The sequence below is a fragment of the Strix uralensis genome, chromosome 5, assembly GCF_047716275.1.
Source record: "Strix uralensis isolate ZFMK-TIS-50842 chromosome 5, bStrUra1, whole genome shotgun sequence".
Classification (NCBI taxonomy): Eukaryota; Metazoa; Chordata; class Aves; order Strigiformes; family Strigidae; genus Strix; species Strix uralensis.
The window spans coordinates 80,569,729-80,591,331 of NC_133976.1; the positions used below are offsets into that span (position 1 = coordinate 80,569,729).

The 21,603-nt window shown below is 44.1% G+C and overlaps 1 protein-coding gene across 2 annotated transcripts in view; it reads left to right on the forward strand.

Annotated features, from left to right (window-relative positions):
• Window positions 1-3,116, forward strand: part of RIC8B (RIC8 guanine nucleotide exchange factor B) — a 37,238-nt gene extending 34,122 nt beyond the window's left edge. For both annotated transcript variants that reach the window (XM_074871922.1, XM_074871924.1), the window contains one exon: window positions 2,013-3,116. In XM_074871922.1, coding sequence (XP_074728023.1) covers window positions 2,013-2,124 — 112 coding nt within the window. In that variant the 3' untranslated portion in view covers window positions 2,125-3,116. The remainder of the gene's footprint in view (window positions 1-2,012) is intronic.
• Window positions 3,117-21,603: the final 18,487 nt, after the last annotated feature.

Here is a 21,603-nt window from a genome sequence, read left to right on the forward strand (position 1 = left end):
TCAGCTTAGAAGGCAAGCAAAGGTGATTTTGTTCTTTGTGGCTATGTTATTACTCTTCGGACTCAAAAAATATGAGCAAGGGCTTCCTCTTCAGGTTATTGTTCTCCAAAAATAAGTGTAATAGATCACTGCTGAGGCTTGAACTTGAGTAAGTGGCACTGAAGAATTGTTGCAAGATTGATTACAGATTTCAAAGGACACTTGTTTTGCATTATGGTGTTGAAAGTTTAAAAGCCAAAAAGGCCTTAGATGTATAGGGTTTTTTCCTGTGAAAAAAGTCTTTCCTATTAGACACAGCTCCAGAGCACTCTGGCTTTCCCTTTGGGAGACCCCTACAGCAGGCAGGCAGGGTTCTGGTCTGTTTGGACGCTAGATCGGCAGTCTTAATTTTTTGAGCGCTTTTGAATCTGATTTCAAGTATTTTTCTTGATCTTTTCTTGCACACATCTCCAGCAGATACTTGAAAACTTCAGAGTGCTTTTATTTGGGCAGAATCTGCACACTACAGATCCCATTGCCTGAAGGAAGAGGACTTGCTGTCAGTCCTCAAGTATGGCAAGCTATCTCCAGTCTATTTAAAGATAGATCCCACCGTTACACACGCACGCAGGCAGAGTCTCGCTTGTGCTCTTTGAGTATGGTCATTGCAAACTTCCTTTCCTGGCCCTCAGCTTCCCACCCAGACCTGCTTAGCCAAACCACAGGTCCAGTTTCTCATGTTTTGAAATGCCGCAGGCGGTGGGATTTGTGAGCTTATCACCGTATTACCTTGATTGCCACATCTGCACAAATAGCTGAGTGTCTCTTGCTGGTTTCTGCTCTTCCTGAGCAAAAAATACACTTGGAGACTTAATTTAACTGCTGCTTGACTGTACAATATCTAGCGTACAAATGCTGTGTAATTCAGGTGTTGCCTTTCTTCTGTTGCTATGGTTGTGTTAAGGTTAGGTCCCCAGCTGTGTACAAGCAATTTCTGTCCCTTTTTTCTGCCAAGGTAGTAGTGCAGGCCAGGCTGAGAGCTGGTGAAATGCCTTTTCTTCCCCATTGAGTGATGGAGTTTTATTGTCTGTGGCTCAGAAGGGTGGTATATGTGTGTTAAATTGACAGTTTTACCGGGCTGCCTTTCAAGCAAGGGGTAAATTGTCAGACATCAAGCCTCCACTCCTTTATTTAAGGTGACTCCTGAATATTTGGAGTTATTCTCCGTTATTTTTTTTCAGCAGAAGATCAAAATGTTATCTTTGCCCTTACAGCTTTTGCCATAATCCACATATAAATGAGGTGATAAAAAGTAAGGATTAAATAAATCTTTGCTAATACTTTTTGATTGGCTTAATCAATAATTAATCATCTCTTAGATGAGGCTGTAGCTTGTGGAGTAGATATAATTGGATTAGCTGCTGAGAGGCCTTTGGAGCTTTGAAGAGATTAAAATGGCTGTCAATCCTGTAATTAAACTGCCACAAACAAAAGCAATAGTATTACAATCAGTCAGCTTTTTTTAAATGAATCAACAAGTACTTACACACCCCCAGTAGTGGTGTAGGCAGAGTCTGTTCTTGTAACTGAGTTATTTACTTCAGCAAGATGAATATGTATCAAATCATTGTTTTAATTGCCTGGGCATATATTGGCCAGAATGGCAGGTGAAATTTTAGGAAGAAATGGCTGTCAGAGAACTCTTAGAAGAAAAGCTAGTTTGTGTATCTAAAACAGTGAACCTGCTCCTTGTCTTGAGCCTATTAGGCACTGACTTTTCATGGTGTCTTTAATTGGCTAAGTAGGTTTGGCCTACATGAATGAAGTCTTTATCTGTCCTGCTCTTCCCCTCCCACCTATTTTGGAAGGTTTTTTGTTCCTCTTTCTTCAAAACGGAGAGCTTTAGCAGAAATAACTTCCTTTTAAAGGCTCATTATGTACTAAAGCATATACTGTATGTGACTGTATTATACACATGTGAATTGATATGTGTGCATATGCTAATATATATTCTTTTTTTAAATCTCTTACAGAGATGAGCTTATAAAACCAATGGGACTGCGGCCGGATGGTACAATGGCTCCTTTGGAAGAGGCAGTCAGCCAGTACCATACCAACAAGCAAGACAGTTCAGATTCAGACTAAAGCATCACCTGCTTCACTCTCAATTCTCCTCTAATCCACACTTTTCCTTAGAGCAACGACATCTTTTATCTAGGCATTTTATCCTCCCATTAACCAGCATCACTTTAACTGTTATTGGGATATTTAAATGATAGGTCCTGTGGTGTAATGTCTGAATTTTTATTATGTCTGTCTAAAGAACATACCAATTTATTAGCTTATGATCTTTATTAATTTAAAACTAAATGTATTTCAAAGGGATAAAAAGTGAAAGCCTACAATGTAAAATAAAATACAAACATTTTAGTTTTCCAGAATCCTGTTTTCTGAACTCTGTAGGTTTTCCCATTCTTGATAATTTTTTTGTATTGTCTTACCAGTCTCTCCCTTTATATAATTGTAATTAAATAAGCACGTTTGCTTAATGGCATTAGGAGCAGAGGGTGTTTAAGCTTAGAAATCTGACTGACCTTGTGAAGCTGCTTTAACTGGCATTCAGCAGTGATTTCAGGGGTACCCTTTTTTAAAATGTCATTGGATTTCTTACTGCTACACGCTTCTGTGGTTAAGCTGCTGCTTAAGATTTTACCAATGTGTCAGTCGCTGACTGCTGCTAAAATTACCTCTAAATTGGGAACAAAATGATGTATGTTGTATGTCCTCCCTCCCTCCCCTGTTAAGACCACAGAAATATTCCCCACCTCAATCTTTGGTTAAGTAAAAACATCCCTATTCAAAACAGCATTCAAGTATATACACTTAAATGTTGCTGTGAATGGGAGTGGACTAAAGTGAAGTGCATATGCAAGTGTTTTACTGAATTGGGGCCTACATTTGGAGATTAATGGGTGTGCCTCACTTGAAGGGAAGTCAAACTAACAAAGAACTGTTTCCTTTTGGGGAGAATTTAGAAAGCAATGGGATAGAGAATGGGAAGGTGGGAAGGAGAAGAAAGTGTCACTTTCAACTCTGTACTCTTTAAAAAAAAAGATTAAAGTTTTAGGCGTGCTGCACTGCTGCTGTTGCCTCTTTGCCTGCTTGGTTTCTTTTTCTGTGTGTTTCTCCCAGCATGAATTACATGAAGAATAATTCATGTCCTAGTTTGTAACTCCTTTTTTTTTTTTTTTCCTCAGAAGCGTACACATGCTGTTCTTGTGAACCTTTCAGCAGTTGGTGAAGGTTCTCCAGTTTGTCTTTTTCTTCTTATGACTTGACACTTGTTCCCTGAACTAAGGAAGTTGGTGTTCAAAGACCTTGTAAAGGGAGAACTTGGTGTGAAGTCATGCTGTGGTTTCCCATGTGAGGGGCTTCCACAGATTCCCTTAGTCTTCTGAAAGGACTAAAAAGAAATACTGGACACTGCCCAGCCATCATAGCAAGGCTTTTTTTTAAAAAAAAAAAAACAAACCAAACCAACAGGGGAACTTAGAGACATTAATTGTATACATTGCTGTATGATAGGACCTTCCTGAATGTTAAAATCATCAATGTTTTGGGTTATGACTTGACTTAGGCTACATTGTCTGCTGCATCTACATGGAGCATCACAATTTGTATAGGGGGAAAAGCTACTCTCACACAGCAATAGCTAAAGCAAAACCCATCAATGTATTGATGATGCTGTAATCATACTTATTATGTATGAACACAAAAGGGGGAGGGAGGAGTTGTCCACGAGCAAGAAATATGCTAAGCTGCATCTCAAAAATGTAACTCTGGGTTTAGCATCATCCACTGACTACTCCGAGCCCAGCACAGGCAAGTATTAAATGCATTGCAGGTGCAAAGAATTTATGAACCCTCCCTGAGGAGCAAAACTTCACTAGCTCTGTTAATGAGGAACTGAGTCCTGTCTTGGTATCAGCTGAGACTGTTTCTTGGAGCTGGAGAAGCAGTTATTTCAGTAACTGTGTTGCTATAGAAGGGTGAGTACAGAGCATGAAAAAGAGCAAAATCTCAGTTTGTTGCTTTACAAGTTGCAGAATATGCTCCTACAATTAGCTGGCTAAAGAGATTAATAAAACAATAATGGCTCCAGGGACCTCATTACAAATGGTATACCATGAGGCTTTTGTGGTCTGGCTCCTGCCAATTATGACAGGGCAACAATAGCCACAATAAACAGTTCTTCTGTTTAGTTTATCTTGGAAAATACATGCTCCTAGTAGGTTTTACAGACATGAGATGCTGCTTCAATTAAAAAGAAAAAAATGAAGACCAAGCATAGAAGGTTCTGCCTGAATCTTCTAGCTCAAGAGTGATTTTCCTAATTGGGCTGCCTGTAGTAGGAGTTCAGGTTGATCTAATTAAATTAATAACTTCCACTAGTCCACTATCCCGAAGCATCTCTTGTTCTAAGATGATAGTTTGTGGAAGGGGTGCTGCAAGATTTTTGGCTTATCTTTGAAATGTAACATAGGTCCATCCTTAACTGCGCCAGCTGGAGATCTGGGAAAATCTTGGGACAATGTTCCTCCAACACAGTGCATCTGCTTCCTTGTGTGCTGTATGATGTTTTCAAAGTAACCGTGCACGTGTTAAGATTTCTCTTGGATGGGAGTCTGGAGAAAAGTAAAGTGAGTATTTAATGGTTTGGGGTTTTTTTTTAAAAAAAAAAAAAAAAAAGCTCCCTGGAATTCTTTGTTTACTGTGAAATTAGGATTTGCTCCTGAGTTTATTTTCAAAACTGTACCTCCAAAATCAGAGGCTTGGGCAACTGAACTTTATCTAAATTGACAAACTGTGCAGTGAGCCTGACCAGTTTGGGGAATGCTATCTCTTCCCTCCCCAACAGAGCCTGCCTAGAGGGGCCACTTCTGCATTTGAACAAGTGTCTGAAGTTCCTGTCTGATGTGACCATGCGGTTCTGCTGCAACCTGCAACGTTTTAATACCTGGTAGTCTCGAGCTTGGGGAGTGATGAAAGGTTTGCTGCCTCTGCTAGCAGTAGTTCTGACAGTCATCGTAGACATACTTGACTAATGCATTTCATTCCACATGGTGTGAGCTGTTCTGTATTATATGAAATAACAACATTTGATTATATAAATACATGCCTTCATTTTTCCTCCAAAACACGTGAGTATAGTTGACTAAGAAAACACTGTAATCAGAAGGAACTCTTCTGAGTAAAACATCAATAGATTTTTCTGGTGGTGACTGTAAAGGTGTTAGCCAGCGGGTTTCAGAGACGTGTACCTTTCATTCCCCAAAAGCCTTTCACAGTCCGTCCCAGATACAAACCCCTGTGTTTCAATCTTTATTTTGGCATCAATAGTCCGAAGTAACACAGTTCTCGTTAAAGCTCGTCAATGATTTGGAAGCTTTGCTGTTCTTTGTTTCCCATTAGAGTTATGAAACAAAAGATGATGGGAAATTGCTGAAATTTGTCAGAATACTTTGTTCTTTTGCAAAATAATGCAGACGTATTTGTTTAAATGTTCATGAAAACTTCTTGGCAGGTATTCTCAAATGCTAATTGAAACTTTATGTGCCCAAAAGTGGTTTTCAGGAAAAAGGGACATTTACAATCTGTTAAAAATGTTGTTGTGAGAAAATTACCAGAACTTTAAAGAAATTTGAAAAAGAGAAAAACCACATTAGCTTCAATGTTTTGAATATACAACATTGCTGTATATGTGTGTGGCCAAAGTAGATTTGTTTCACCTTATATCTGGAGTTTTTCCAAGTACCTGAAAATCTGCAATGACTTAAAGAAAAAAAAAAGAGGGAAAACAACTGGGCAATAGTTTATTTCTCTTATAGTTCTTCAAGCAATAATTTTCCTCTACCTGGGTGAAAAATTGGTTATCAGTGGTTTAAGAAGAGAATATTACAATGAAGCTGTCGTATTAGTTGGTTGCTAGGCATCCTAGTCCAAAAGAGGAAAGTAAACCCCAAAGTATACAAGTTCCCAAATCTCCTGAAGGAGCATTCCACAGCATTGTCCTTCACCTTATTACCACAAAACAGCTAATAAAATCCTGTGCTTTAATAAGGCTGGCTGTAAAAAGACTGTTCCACTGTTCAAACAGTTGAGAGCCAGACTTTGCTGGTCTTTGATGAGCAGCAAGTTAAACAGCTGCCCAGGTCAGATTCTTTTCTGGTCAAGCATGGAAAAATGATGATTTAGTGGTAGTACAAAGATGCAGCTCACTTTCAGACAAAAAGAAAAAAAGAGAGCACAATTTAATCCTGCAAATGAAAATCTTTGTTGCATTAACATCTTAGTTACTTGGATGGCTCTGGCTCTTAGGAAAAGTGATAGGGAACATTTCCTGGTTTCTTTGTGCAAAAGCTTTTGCTCATCCTGAAGTTGATTCTCTCCAAAATGCATATTCTCACTCTGGTGATGCAATATTTAGACTGGGAATTTTGGGGGGAAGTGATGGCCTTTTAGCTTTGTTGTGTATCCTCCAGCTGGGTGTGCCTGGGAACGCGGAAGCGGCTCTCAGAGCTGGCTTAAGAGCAGGCAGAAGAGCCTGGAAAGGCATGCTGTCTGTCACTCCTTCCCCACCTCTTCTGCCAGGCAGGGCAGCGAGGGCCCTGCCTGGGCAGGGGTGGGACCTGGGAGGCCACCCTGCCTATCTCCTACTGCCTGCGGGTAACCAGGGCAGGCACAAGGCTGCAGGGGGATCAGGCAGATGGCGAAGACACAGGTGGCTATGTGGCATGGAAAATGGTGGTAATTGCCTACTTGCAGTAAAGCTGAGTGTTTTTCAGGGCTCCTCCTCTCACCACCAGCAACACTATCTGCAGGTGAGTCTGGTTAATCCTCTACTTTTACCTGTTACTTGGCCACATGGACGGCGGTGCCATCGTTAGGGTATTGCCTTTGGTTGTAAGGATTGGTAATGCTTTGGCTGTTGTGTGTCCGTCCCTCATTTTGGAGGTGCACCATACCTCTGTGACTGACTTTCCTTTTTGAGAGCAAGCTCCCCTCCCTCACTCTGTACAAGCAAGAATGAGGAAGAGGAGGTCCCACAAGAAGGGACCAAACTCATTTGTTGGAAAGGAGGCAGGAGCGGCCGTGTGTCCTGTCTGTGCAGCACAGGAGCCACTTTCAATTCACCATGAGACACATCTGAGGGCCAGGCTGTCTGGCAGCTACTCCCATCTCAGTGGCCTCTGGCCAAGCTTGAGGACAGCAAATGCAGTCTGACACGTGGGGAAAAAAAAAATCCCCAAAACCTGACCATCACCACACCCATTCCAACAGCATCATCTGACAGTGTGGCTCAGGTCAGCTCCCTGTCCTGGCTGGGAGCTACAGGGTCCAACATAATCAGGTAAACTGCTTGGGCATCCCAGCTTTCCCTAGAGCAGGCATGAATACAGATTACAGAACTGCTGACGTGCTTGGGAATCGATCCCTCCAACAGCATGCCAATCTCTGTGGGGTACCTAGGCAGGCTTTTAGAGGTTGGTGGGGAAGGAATTATTCAGACCACCCATCTTAGCTGGCTAAATTACCAGAGTAGTCTCTTCAAACTCCTTCTCTAGTCACGGACGAGAGAGGACAATTCAGAGTAAGTATAATTTGGGTGCACTGAATGACCCTCTGCAGGAGCTTTGCTTTCCCTCCCTCGACTACAGAGGGAGCCTGGGGAGACCAGCTGGTTACATTTAACTGCTAAATTGGTTGCCAAAAGATGGGTGGTGAGAATTCCTTCCCATTTCCCCTTTGCTATGGACCACACTATTCCCAGAGTAGGATGCTTGCTTGCTCTCTCCTGCACATTCAGAGAGTGCTCAGTGCAGTGGGATACAGACCCCCAGGAACCACCACAAGATAAACACTGCATCACAACAGTTGATAGGTACTCTATAATGTGTATGTAAGATTTCATGGACTTTTGCTTAAACAGATCCTTTAAAGCAGCTTTGCTTTTGGGAGCCTGTTTAACAACTTGCCTTGGTGTAAGCCAAGTTTTACATATGTTCTGAAATTAAAAAAGCAAAGTGAAACCTCAAGCAAAAATTGTAATTAGGGATGTACAGATAAGAGAGAGAGAAAAGACAAGTTTTCTCCAGATGTTACAAGTGGAGAGGAAGGTGAAGCCATTCAAAATAAACCCTGCTGAGATTGCCCCTTCCTCTTTGCCTGATAAACACGTTGCAAATTACAACAAAAGCAGCCAAGATCCACAGTCTTCAGGGCATCTGTAAGCCCTCTTTTACCTTTTAGAGCTCATAACAGATGCTGACTGTGGGCGTTAGTCCTCCTCTAATCAAAAAGGCCAATTCTTCATTCTGGAAACTTAAAATACAAGCTTCTGCCATATAAAAGCCAGCAAGTATAAGAATCCAAACCTGACCCTAAACTACCAGGATTCTAAGGCTTCAGGGTTATTTTATGCTCAGGAAGTGATCTTGCCTGGTAAATCACAGCGCTGTGGCACATCACGCTTCCAAAGGCATTTGAAAAAACAGTAGTTTGGTTTTTTTTTACTTCTTGAGAAGAGTAGTGACTGTCTGGATTCCCTCCTGTTTTCTCAGTCCTCAAATGTTCATAACACCCTGTTGGGGAGGAATAATTCCCATCCAAGTTGTAAAACACACTTATAAGTAGATGGGAAAAGCATGAACAGAGCTGTACGGAAAACAAAACCACCAGGAACAAGATCTTATTTTGCATGCTTCTCACTGTTGTATTTTTGCCCCAATTAGCATATTTTAAAGACAAGCCTTTTTTTAAAAAAATTCTGCTATCTGCCTGAACTGTTCTCAAGCTTTGAACTTTTCCATCCTTTCTATTGATTATGGCCAAGTGACCCATATTTAAAAAGCATTTACAATAAAATTATAGCACCTTCTTTTGTGCTGCTGGCTTTCTCAGTGAAAAGCTAAAATGTTTTAAAATTGTCACTTTTTGACAGAGGTAATGGCTGTAATATATTTAGTCTCTTCCCCCTTGTTGTGCTTAAAATGGCTATGCTAATAAAGGGCACAGCTGTCGATACTTTATGGCCTGCTGGGGGGAAGAGGGGGAACGAAGGCAAAAAACAGATTGACTGTGTGTCAACAAATGCAGCTGGGAAAGAAAAAAAGAAGCCCCTTGAAGGCCCCTGAAACTTAAAGTCCAAGATAAATGATGTCCCTATGCTTAAAAAAAAAAAAAAATGGAGGTTGGAATTCAATAAAGGGGAACTGAAAAGGAAACTGCTTAAAACTGAAAGCCTTTTCTCTGCCTCTAGACAGCTTACAAGAGAAATGAGCAAAACTGACCACAGAAAGAGGGTGAGCGGCCAAGAAAGAAAACAAAAGCCTATCCTGGAAAATATATTGCGTCAACGAATTATCTGAAGTGCATTATCGCTGGCGGGCGGAGAGTGTACAGTTTAATGGAGATGCAACAACAAACTTTTACATGCCGCTGCCTTTTGGGGAGCGGGCTGCTTTGTGCCCAGGCTGGAGGGGAGGGGAAAGGGGAGCTGTAATTATTCATAACAAATAAATAAGACCAGCACAAAATGGCTGGCGGGGCGTGGATGAAAGTCGCTCTCCAGGGAGCTGGGCTGGGCTGCCCCCATGGCTCCTGCCTGGCCCAGCCGTGCCCTGCGGCCTTGCTCCCGGCACACCCCACTTTAAGGGGTGTTTTCACTGGGGTTGCTCTGCTACAAGCCTCTCTGGCCTTTGGGAGGCATGGTGGAAAAAAATGACTCTCTTCCCCTTCCTGGGGACAGCAGCCATAGGAGGAAACACCATTTTGTGTCCTGGCAGCCCTGTCAGGCCTCCCACAATTAACTGCAGTGAGCCAGGCCCTGGCAGCTGACACAACATGGCTGACATGGTCCTTCATGCCCACCTGTACAAGCAAGAAACGAGGCCAGCAGAGACCAACCACTCTACCCAAGCACTTGGGCAGGGAAAGCTGGTGGGAGCCATGCCCCAGCAGGCTGGGGATGGCAGAGGGAGAAGGGCCATTGCCATACCCGCTACCTGCGGGTAATGGCTGGCCTGTCCTCGCCATGCAGGCAGTGCTGCAGCTGAGTTGACAGCGAGGCCCGTCCTCTCCAGAGATGGTATACCCCAAGGATGTAAGCAGATGTTTTGACTGTGGTGGTTTTGTTATTTGTTAACTAGTGTCCTGTCTGTTTTTATTCATACCAATGTATGTTAGGATGCTTCAGATAGAAATGACCCCTCAAATGCCCAGCTGGGAGGCGGAAAAACCGCCGGCCATCCCTGCAGGGGGATGCAGCAGGTCATGCCTGGCCAGCCTTAAGGGACCTGGGCACACCATGGAAAGGCTTGGGGCCCTTCCTGAGGCATGGCAAGAGGAGCAACAGGGTTATAAGAGGCATAGGGATGGGGAACTTCAATTACTACAGTGAGGAAATGGCAATATCGGGTGCAAACCTGCAAGAATCAGGTGGTTTTCATTCCCTAGGTCATGATGCAGCTTATTCGCATGGAGGCAAACCGATAATAAAATAATGAGTGACAGGGAGCCATTTGTTCATTGTCATTTCTTGGACAACTAAGATGAGGGCAGTTTTTCCCAGCCTAAGGCAAAATGCCTTTGTCTTGTGTTTCCCAGAGGCATGCCAAGAGTAAGGCTGTGTCAGTGCCACCATAGTTCCTGCATCTGCCTGCTGAAAACCAGGGTCCAGATACTTCTTCCACCTGTTTTGGGCCTGGAAAGAGGCTTTCTGGGAAATAAAGGCTTGGCAGCAGGTCAGGCCAGGAGAGCCGGTCAGCCTGCAAATAACCTCTGCTTCTGCAGTTGGAGGGTGAAGAGGTGCAGTCTGGGGTGGGATGTCCTGCTTTTAGGAACGATATGCTCTTCTCTTTCACCTTCCCACTTCTGTCATTCCCCACTTCCAACATTTTTTTTTTTATTTTTCATTTAAGCCTTTTTTGCCTGGTTGGTTGCTCCCATTCAAAAACATCTGGAAAAGGTAGCCAGATGGAAAAAAGGGTTATCCGTTTTCTCAGTTTCCCAATTTTTGTGTGTGTGTGTTCTTTTTAACCTCTGTAAATACCCTAAGAATGGGAGGAAGGAAAAATAAGTAACCAAAGACAAGGCAAAAATCAGGAAATCGGCAAAAATCCTGAAATGAAATAAAACAAAACAGTTATGTCAAATTTTTACTAAAACAGTGGGACGTTAAAAATGGAACAGAAAGTTCTCGTTTCCATCTGTAATTGTTTGGAAGAGTTTGAAAAGGCCATAACTTTTACTTTTCCTGCTAGATTTTGTTTGGTAAAGCCCTTGCACCAGTAGAGATCAGTACGTCCCAGAGATTCCGTGTCTGTGGGATAAGCAGTTTGGCTTTGCTTTTCTTTAGAGAAGAGTGGAGTTTGGTGTGACTGATGTGCAGGAGGAAAAACTGAAAGGTAGCTGCACCCAAAGACAGAAGAGGTAAGCGATCTCCCGCCTGCACTTTGGTTTCTTTGACGCTGCCCTCTTTTGATTTTGGGAAAAAACTTCCTTGCCTGTGATGGTGACTCACTGTGTAAGTCCCACTGTGTCATTGTAGTCGATAGTTGGAAAAAAATGGAAAGAAACAGGAGAAAAATACCTGAACTCTGTGTGACACAACCTCGATGTTCACCGATGTGGGTTGATATGATTTTACAAAGGTTCTCCTGAAGCTGGGTTAAAGGTGGAAATGCATGGTCCTTGCTTAAGTAAGAAGGAACATTTTGAGAGCAAGTAATGCTAAAGTTGGTGCAGTGCATAGAGCATGACTGTAAGTAGCTCAGCAGTATCTGAGCTGTAACTGCTGTTGGAGAACACTATCCAAAGGAAAATGTCCAACAGGTTCCTGGAAGACCTGTGGCCCTGGGGGACTCAGTGTCTGCATCCATGATTTCGTAAACAACCTGAAAATACTGGATGTAGCACAGACATGGGGTGTAATATTTAAAGCCGATGAGTTACACAGAGGCTGCATAATCCCTGCATGGGCAATGAGGAAAAGCGGTGTTAGACATAAATTGATCCCCTCCGTACAGTGCTAGTGAGACCACAACCGTGGCCAGCTTCGTGCCCATAACCCACGTATCTGCAGAGGCCTGAAAACCCCAATGAGATGATTTACGATTGTGCTGCTTAGCATACTCAGGGGAAAGCTAAGTGGAAGCTGTGTGGGAGCCAGAGCAGATGTTTTTTGTAATTTTTACTTTGCAGACCACCACAATTTTCCAGGGGACATGCAAACTCGGGATAGTGGCTGTTGAGCTCATAGACTTGCTTTGTTTAATTACCATTCACAGACTGTTTAATAAGGACCCAGAGACCCTAGGAACCACCAAGAGCCAGAGGTTGACAACCACCAAATATCTCCATAGGAAGAAGATATGTAAAACTTTGATTTATTTAATGAAGCTGAAAAAAACTGAAATAATAGTTTATGTGCATAATTGGGCATTGAAGCGACAGACTCTGAGGTCTGGTGGGCTTGCTGTCACCTCAAGCTCTTCGGTTGATCAACTCACCTTCGTATCTGGACGGCCAGGCTTGATGCTGCCATTGGTGTTTCATGTGCTATTTTGGGGCTGCAGGCCCTCAGAACATCTGTGCTTTGTACTAGTTACTTGTAATGCAGGTCTTCATGTCAAAGCCTTTTAGGTATAGTGTCTCCCATCATCCTTTTAAACAAAAAAATTCCCAGCAAGCAACAGGTCAAATTTTACCTCTTGTTTTTAATATTTTTTTTTTACATTTCAGGCACCTTGGCACATTGTCCTCATTGCTTGGTCTATCAGTTTTAATGGTTAATGTCTTAAATATCTTGTGTCTTGGTCGGAGCCTGGTCTTTGGGGCTGGTGTTGTCTCATATTCAGCTCGCCTGATGCGCGGGTCCCTCTGCCTCCGTCCCAGGCTCTTGTGGTCTCTTCTGGTCTCCTTTCACCAAGTGTGGGCGATGGGTGGACTTCTCAGAGGTATCAAGTCACCTAAAATTTAACTAAAGGAGGCAGGGAGAGGGGAAGGAAGGGTTTAAGTGTGCACTTAGCCTTCATAAAAAAACAGAGGATCCCCATAAAAAAGAAATTAATAAATACCTTACTGCTGGTAGGGTTTTGGACCAAGCTGGCATCTTCTTAGGTGCTATCAGCAACTGGGCACAGATCTGTAGGAAATGGGTTTCGCTGGTTCTTGTGTGCATGAACAGAGGGTCTTTCTCAACCATTTCTTTGATAATTCTTTCACCCTTCTAATAACCCACTTTCCAATCACACCATCAGTGTGTAGGTACATGTGTGTTTCCCTCCTTTCCCTGTGCCCCCTCTGGTAGCTTTTAAACCTGCTGGCCAATTTCAGACTTATCTGTCAGGGCAGTAAAGGTGTCAGAGAGATGACATGTTTAATGAAATGTTTAATGAAAATCTGCACCCTAGAAGAAAAAAGAGGTGCAAAATGGGCCCCTGCCAAGGGGAATACTGCAATACATGCTTCTAGTTCGATGGAGAATTTCCCATGTAAATACCCCAGCTCAGCCAGCCCCCAGGTCCCCATCAGATGCACATCTGCAGGAGGCTGGATATTAACCCTTTCAACACACCACAGTAGTTTTGTCGTACTGCCTCTCTGCTCCTTTTCCTCTCCCTCCACCTTCTCTCCCAGAAAGACAGCCCCTGGGTTAACCTTGCCAGCTGATGTTTAGAGGTGAGTTTTGGGGTGCTTAGGGGACGTTTAGGGGATGTGCTAGAGCTCAGGACTGCATCTAAGGTAGGTGTCTCCTTGCTTCTCTGCTCCAGAGAGTAGCTCATCCCATCTGTGATGGGTCATGATGCCATCTTGGAAGGCATCACTCGCTCATCAGGTGTGCCCATCTCTCCTCTGACTCCAGAGCAACCTGCAGCAGATCAGACACCTATTTTTCAGACAGTTAAATCCTTGAATTTAATTTTAATACTGCCTTTAATTCAGGCAGTTAAATCCTGAGACCTGCTCTCAGCAGACACAGTTTTCTGAGGGGACAAGGAGGGTTCTTTTCCCTCTCTGATGCTCCTGGGTTGTCTGGTGAGGTGCGAGATGCTATAGCCCAGGAGCCTGGAGTGTCTGTGCTGTCCTTGCCCATGCCATGACCACAGCCATTCTGAATTTCTGACTGGGAAGGGGGCTCCCACACAGCACAGCGACTTGCCAGCTGAGCGACACGCACACCCACGTGTGGGTGCCCATGCGTATTTTTAGCTCTGCTGCCAACACTTCAGAGTGAGTTATGAGATGGCTGGGAGGGATGGGTTTGGTCCAGGCTTGTGTGTCTACCACAAAACCGGGCTGTGGTTCAGCACCAGGCAGGCTCTTCAGCCTTCTGCTTGCCCTTAGGTGGGGACACAGCAGCTGCTGGAGTAATTTGCGGTGCAAATAACTGCAGAGTGCAGCTCCAAATTACCTTCTGCTTGCAGACCTTTGTATTACCCCAAATGAATCTGAGCAGATTTGCAGGGGAAGATGTTACAGTGCACAATCAAGGCACTGTGAATGGATTTAATCCAAACATTTGAGAGCGTCAGAAGGCCAGTTAGATCCTGACAGGAGGGACACTGGTGCAAAGCCCTTGCTGGGTTTCTGATGCTCAGAAATCTTCCTAGCAATCCCTGTGTGACGAGTGCTTTGGTGAGGAACTATATAAAAACACTGAAAGTATAAGTTACCCAATAAGGTGTTTGGGATCACAAGGGAGACCTTACAAATCTAGCCGTGAGGCATTTGCACGTTAAAAAAAAAAAAAAATGTAGCTTCTTTCAGCTACAACCTAAACTTTGTGCTGAGTTAAATCTCCCCAGCCCTGGGCTGATCCCTGCAGCCCCTCCCGGGTTTTCAATGCATCCAACAATGAAAGTGAAATCCAATCCCATCCAATTAGAGGAAAATGAATGGCTCATCTACAATAAATGGGCTCTGAATAACAATAAGCCAACAAGAGAGCAATGAACTGGAGACAGAGTACAATCTTCCTGAATGTTAATCGGCAACTAACTCCACAAGCTTCTTAGAGGTGGAAAGAATTGGAGGAAAATAGATTAGGGAAGCTTTAGAGCACATTGCCTTTTAACTGCTTAGGCCTCACATTTTAACCTAAATACAAGAATGTTTCTAATGCTGCCTTTTGCAGGGTGAAGGGGGGGGGTGGGTGATGGGGGTGTTTGTTCTCAAAGTTAAATGTTTTCAGTTTATTTATAATTTGACATGGTAGGTCCTACTGTATACCCTCTAGTGTTATTTCATGGGGTTTTTTATTCAAAAGTGCCTTTCTAAAATTACCAAGTAAAAGGGCAGAAGCCTTGGAAAATGTTTTCTGTAAATCTGAGGCTTTGGGGAATGAGGCTGAATAAATCCAGAAGTCAGGCTGAGACTGAAGGGAAGCTGGAAAGGCGAAAGAGAAAGGATAAGGAAAACTCTGCAGTTCAGTGGCTGAAGTGCTGTCCATACCCAGCAGGCTCCCCCAATGCTGCCGCTCTCTTGTCCCACACAGACACCTTTTCGTTCTCTCAAGGCTAATAATACCTGAAATACCTGCAGAGCAGCCCAGCTGCTGCTTTCCACTGCCCTCAGCTCCACAGGTAATTTTTGTAAAGCCAGGGCAGATGCAGGATTCCTGACCCATCACTAAAAGAAGTCCCTGCAGCCATGTGGGCTCTGTATTCAAGGCAACCAGGTCTCACCAAGCTGAGCTGAGTTGCCCATCCTCTCCATTCATGCTATTAATTTCCTAATAACCTTCCTTTCCCTCACCCCCCATCTCTCCTGGCAGGCAGAGAGGTTATTCAGCTGCGCCTGCTTTCATCTGCAGGAGCACACCTCAAAGGCCATGGAGTCCCACTGGCCAGCGTGGGCATCCGATCGGATCCCTTTAGGTGAAGGCAGGTTAACCTCAGTGCAGCCTGGGCACCCACCGAGGCGGTGGTGGCAGAAGGTGAAGAAGTGTGTTGGTCCTCTGGGAAAAGAAATGCTCCTGCACTGGTGACGTGTGGTCATGGTGCTGTGCCAAAAGAGAGCACACAGTGAGGTCCGGCAGCTCACAGTGCTCACTGCCGTGCAGAGCCTGCACCTTGTGGTTTGCGGTGAAAATGTGGGTTTTGACAATCCTAGTATCTATCATAATATATTTGTCAGTGTGAGGTTAATGGTTGGACTAGATGATCTTCAAGGTCTTTTCCAACCTAGATGATTCTGTGATATACAATATACATATATATATAGAGAGAGAGACACACAAGCTATCCCTGCTTGCTCTTGAAGAAAGCTGTCAAAAAATTTCTTGCAGAAATCATGGCAGTAAAGGGCCTTCAAACAGTGTAGTGATATGAAGGGAAGGTACCATCACTGGCTTTGAAAAAGCCCTGGAAATGTGACGTGTGGCAGTGCATGCTGTGATGCCCAAGTTTGCAAAGAGGCTGAGACAGGCCTGTTCCCATCTGTGCCAAGGGGGTCTAACGCCCGTGATGGTGCTCTGTGCCCCTGCACTCCTCTGCTCCTTCGGTGTTTGCCTGTGTGTGTTCTTCATGCTGGCTCCCTGAGGAGGGGGCCCTAATAGCGCCTGGGAGGCCTGCAGGGACAGCACATGTGGCTTTTCTGTTCTCCGCTGGAGCTGAGCACTCACCTTTCATGTTCAGCTTGTGCTGCCAGGGCTGCTCTTTACCTGCAGGAGAGAGGGAAGTCCCCGGGCAAACCTGAAGCTCTGGCTGAGGGCAGTGGGGTGCAGTGAGGTGGAAGGAGGTAAGGTCAGCTTCCAGCTCCTAAAATAGGTGGGTCTGAGCAAACTGTCTTCTACAGCTCACCTACATAGCTCCTCAGGTGTGCAAAGGTGTGGGGGCCTTTAAAGTGTTAACCTTATCCCCATCAACATGAATCCTGAATACGTAAAACGAGCCAAAAAAGGAATGGAGTAACATGTAAGTCAAATGATACAAAACATCTTTATGATTTATCAGCAGGGGTTATTGATGCAAATATGTTTTCTGTGCTGCATTCCTTATCACAAATGTCTTCCCAGAGGCAGCTCCAAATTTGATATCTCATGGCCAAAAAAGCCAGAAAACATCTCCATAGAAAACCAAAGTATGTTCTTTCTCTGTATGGCAAGATGGGAACGAAGAGAGGAGCCGTATCCCTCTTTCCTTCTCATCTGCTGTACAAGCAAAGGGTCACTCATTGTATTTCTTTCAGAGGAGCAAGAATTTGATAGGCGTATAGATAAGCTATTAAGTAATATACATGCAGAGCTAAAGGGGATTTAGAAGGGAGAATTATTCATTTGTTAAATTAAATAACAATTTGGTCTTGGCAGCATTAAAATAAATTTCCAAAGGCCATTGTTTGTTTGAACAAAGAGGGGAAAGGAGCTGTTAGAAGCAGTTTACACAGTTCAAATATGAGGGGTTTTGTGCGTTAATAAGACCAGCGTTGATGCTCAGCATGCAGCACAGAAAACACATTTGCTGTAGCGTGCTGGACACACTCTGGCCAGCACTTGGGAACACAGCATTGCATCCTGCCAAAACTTAGCACTGAGATCAAGGGATGCCAAGGGGAATTTCAAATTCCACAAATACATTTTTTCTAAAAACTGCCTTAGACTGTTGGACCAGGACAAGGCAGTGGCAGTGGCCAGTAAAAGCCCCAGGCTTTGACCATTTTGGGCAAAATAGTGTTCCTTTTCCTTCCAGCAGCCTTGAAGCACCAGCATCCTTCCCCCATCTTCCCTCATCCCCTCAGCAGTTAACATGGAGCATTTGCTGGGGCCTCCTACCTTGTCTGGTCTCTTGGCTTTGATCATCACTAAACCTACACCTGCAATGCTTTGGTTAGTCTGGGACTTTCAGTGCAAGAGATTTGCTCTGCGAGTCTTGGGAAGGGTTAGGACTGCTTTGCTCCCCAGATCAGGTGCAGTGTTACATTTAGCTCAGGCCCAAGTATCTTAAAGATATTGAAGATCTTAGCACTGTAGCCTTGTTATGCAAGAACTGCATGGTTTTATGTTCATTGCATGACAAAAAGGGAATGGCACCAACCAGTTAAATTGTTGGTCCAAAGTTTTATAAAACCAGATTCTGAGAACTTGATTTACCCAAAACAGCACCATTATGGTTATGCCTGTGGAGAGAGTGGTACGGCTCATGTCACAAGTTGCTACTCATTTTGGGGGTCCCAGTGAGGGTACTAGGTTGGGTAAGGGGAACATCTTTATTTGACGAAAAAACAATTTTCTGTGAGAGGTTCAGAGTGGGCATTTTCATTTAGAAGGGCAATATCCTGTGAAAACATATTCCCTTTCCATAGGTGCTCATCATATTTTCATTTTCTGGCAGAAAGGGGAACCATCTCCTCTTGCTCCTTTGACTGTGATGCCTCCAAAGAATGGCAGTCTGAGGGCTGATGTCCCATTTTCTTGTGGTGCTGGACCATCCCTCCCATCCTGCCCCTGCTCAACATGGCAGGCAGCTGAGATGCCCAACAGATGGATGACCTTCTCCTGGCCAGGAGAGCTTCCTCACTGGGACCTCAACAACAGTGCTCACTCATCTGCCCTGAGGTAAGGTGGCTGCAGCTTAGAGACTTAGGGCTGCCCTCATCCCTCATCCTGGCTCCTGATCTTGTTGTGCTCTCTAAATGGCAGCCTGGTCTGTAGCAAGCTGGCTCCAGCACTGGAGGAAAAATACTTCAAGAACTTGCTTACAATATGAAGCTAAGCCTTCCCAGGCTACAGGGAGACCTTGCTGCCAAAATCTTTACTCAGGGCGAACATCTCCATGTCTTGGATGAGGTCTGAGCTCCCTGTTTTGGTGGCTGTGGTGGGCTCCCCCAGATCCAAAGCATTTTGGCCTGGGGATCTTGAGTCTCCCCTCAGGACACTCACCAAGCTGAGGAGCCCCGTGTTCATATGTGACCCAGCCCTGGCTGCACTCACCACATCAGCATAAAAATGCTTGAAAAGACTCTTTTAGGTGCACCCATCAGCTGCATCTCTATTTGGAAACTAAGAGCTGAAAACCTGTCTCTTTAACCTTGTCAGGTCTTAGCTGCTTACTTTTACCTTCTTTACTAGGGATAGATTCACCCTGACATATTTCGTATTCCCAGCCTGCCGAAGAGGCCGATCCCCAGAGCAGAGAGCAAGGCCAGCTCTGCCCTGGCGCTTTTGAAGGGCTGCACTCTCCAAAGCTGCCTGAACAAAGCGCTGTTTGAGACCAGCTTTGGTGGCCCACGGCTCCCTGCAGGGATCTCTTCCATTTCTGAGAAAAATCTGGCAAACTTTCGCTTTTTCCATCCTGGTGTTTGTGACTGTTCCCATGTGAGAAAGGGGTAAGTCGAGGACTGAACAAGTTGGGTCCCACAGGCTCCCAGCAGAGCACTGAAGACCAGACACCTTTCCCTTGAGAAGTTTTATGGATGTTGTATAATTTGTAGATTGATAATTAATGGCTAACTCCTGATATGTTAATCTACTTTTACTGTCCTCTCTGTGCATCTACCATCTGGGAAATCAAGCTGGGGGAAAGAGCATTATAAATAAGGTAAAAATTATACCCAGGTAGTTCTTGGAGGGGAAGGTTGCCCAGGTGACTTTTCTAATTATTGACATGAACATCTTTACTGACTCCAGAGTTATCAGTTTTAAGAAAGGGAGTGTTTACTGAGAAGTGTTTTGTTTATTAAGTAATATTTTGAAAGAAAAGCACCTGCTTTAGGAGAATACCTGGCTGGAAGGAGACTTGTTCTGGCAGTGCTGAACTGCATCATACACATGGGGCCATAAGTGGCCTCAGATAATGCCATTCTGTCACGAGACCAGTTGTACTTATCATGGCACCTACGCCCACGAGAGGGTGGGATTTAACACAGCTTTCTCTCTTCAGTTACCCCACTGAAAAATGTAGGCAGATCCCCACTTTTTGTGACTCCTGTTCTTCAACCAACACCTTGGAGGCTTTACAAAGGGAGTTGAGGCTCAGGCCAGAACTGCAGGTGGCACTTTGGGTTGAGGTGTCCAACAGTGGTTGCAGCATCCAGCTCCTATTCTAGCTTTGGGCACTCACAATCTCCCACTTCTGTCTTATAAACCCCTGTTGTTTAAATTCAGATTTACTCCTGATACTGCTTTTCAAAGCCTTGATAAACCTTGCTGCAACTTGCTTTTATTTGAGTGGCCAACTATATCAACAGTGGCAGATACTTTGTTCCCTAACTCTCAGAGTAGAGCTCAGCTCTCTGGCCCAGCATCTACATCCAGCATGTCCATCCCCTACCAAAATTCAGGAAGTACCATAATGCCGTAGCACTCCCACAGCACCGTCACCAGCAGGAAGCCCAAACTCAGACCCACCTTTTCTAATGTGCAGCCCTCTGCTGCATGAACTCAGATGCACCTTTATTAGCTGTAGCAATGCAGGAAGGACCAGCTCAGGTCTTCATGCGTGCCTTTGCTCTGCTCAACTTACCCAAAAAAGAGATTTTAGAATATCTTTTCACTGGGGCAGCCAGCATTTAATCTGCAAGCTCCTGCCACACCCTCCACTTTCTGAGGGGTTTCAGGCCTGCCACATCCTTAGAGGCTGCTAGAGTGTAGCACAGTTCATTTGAATTTGAATAACGTACTGAACTGTATTTTCAGCCCTAAAACTCAAATCAGAGTGTGATGAGCACACACTTGGAGGATGTGAATTTTAAAAAGAGCCACTAAGCAATAGTAAGCAGAGCTGCCCAAGTTTCCTATCTCTCTGGTTTTATCATCTGGAGAGCAAACACTGAAAAAAACCCCTCTGCATTGAAACTTCTTCCAAAACCTGGATCTCACTGAAAGATTTACACTGATGTTTTTCTGTGAAAGTGACTCAGGCAATATATCCTTGTTTGGTTTTCATCAAAATAAAATTTTGGTTAACACAGAGGGGCTACCCTAACTGTCTTAGGTTTAAAAAAGGAAAAGAAAAAAAAAAAAAAAAAAAAGGAAAAACTGTGGAAAAAAAACCCCTAAAACACTAAGGTTTAACCCCAACTCAGTTTTTGGGCAGAGTTTTGTTGTTTTGGAAACACAGTCAAAACTAAGAGTTATCTCAAGGTTTGCTGTAGGAAAACGGCTGCCACATTTAGTGGGTCTAGCAAAAAATTCTCAGTAGTTTGTCACAGAGAGAGAAAAACAGCCAGCCTGTCCCTGGAGTTATACAGGGCTCCAAATTGGCAAGGCTCACCAGGTAATCCTTTTTCAGCAGAGGCTTGCAGAGAAACTATCAAACCAATCCAAGAATAATAAAAACGTTAATTACAGGCTTTCTCTCCCTACAGAACACATGGATTTTAATGCCTCTTGCAGGGATTTAGCATACATGAGAATGTGGTATATTTTTTACTGCTCCTTCTTCTCTTTTACTCATGAAATACTGGAGTTTTCCAAACATGATGCCCCAGTCTCAAAGACTAAATCCTTAGCTGGTAGAAAATGGGATAACGCAGCTAATTCCCTCTGCAGCTATACTGATTTGCACCAGCTGCAGATCAGCCCCCTTATATTACGTACAGGCAGAGTGGAGCTACTTTAATTCT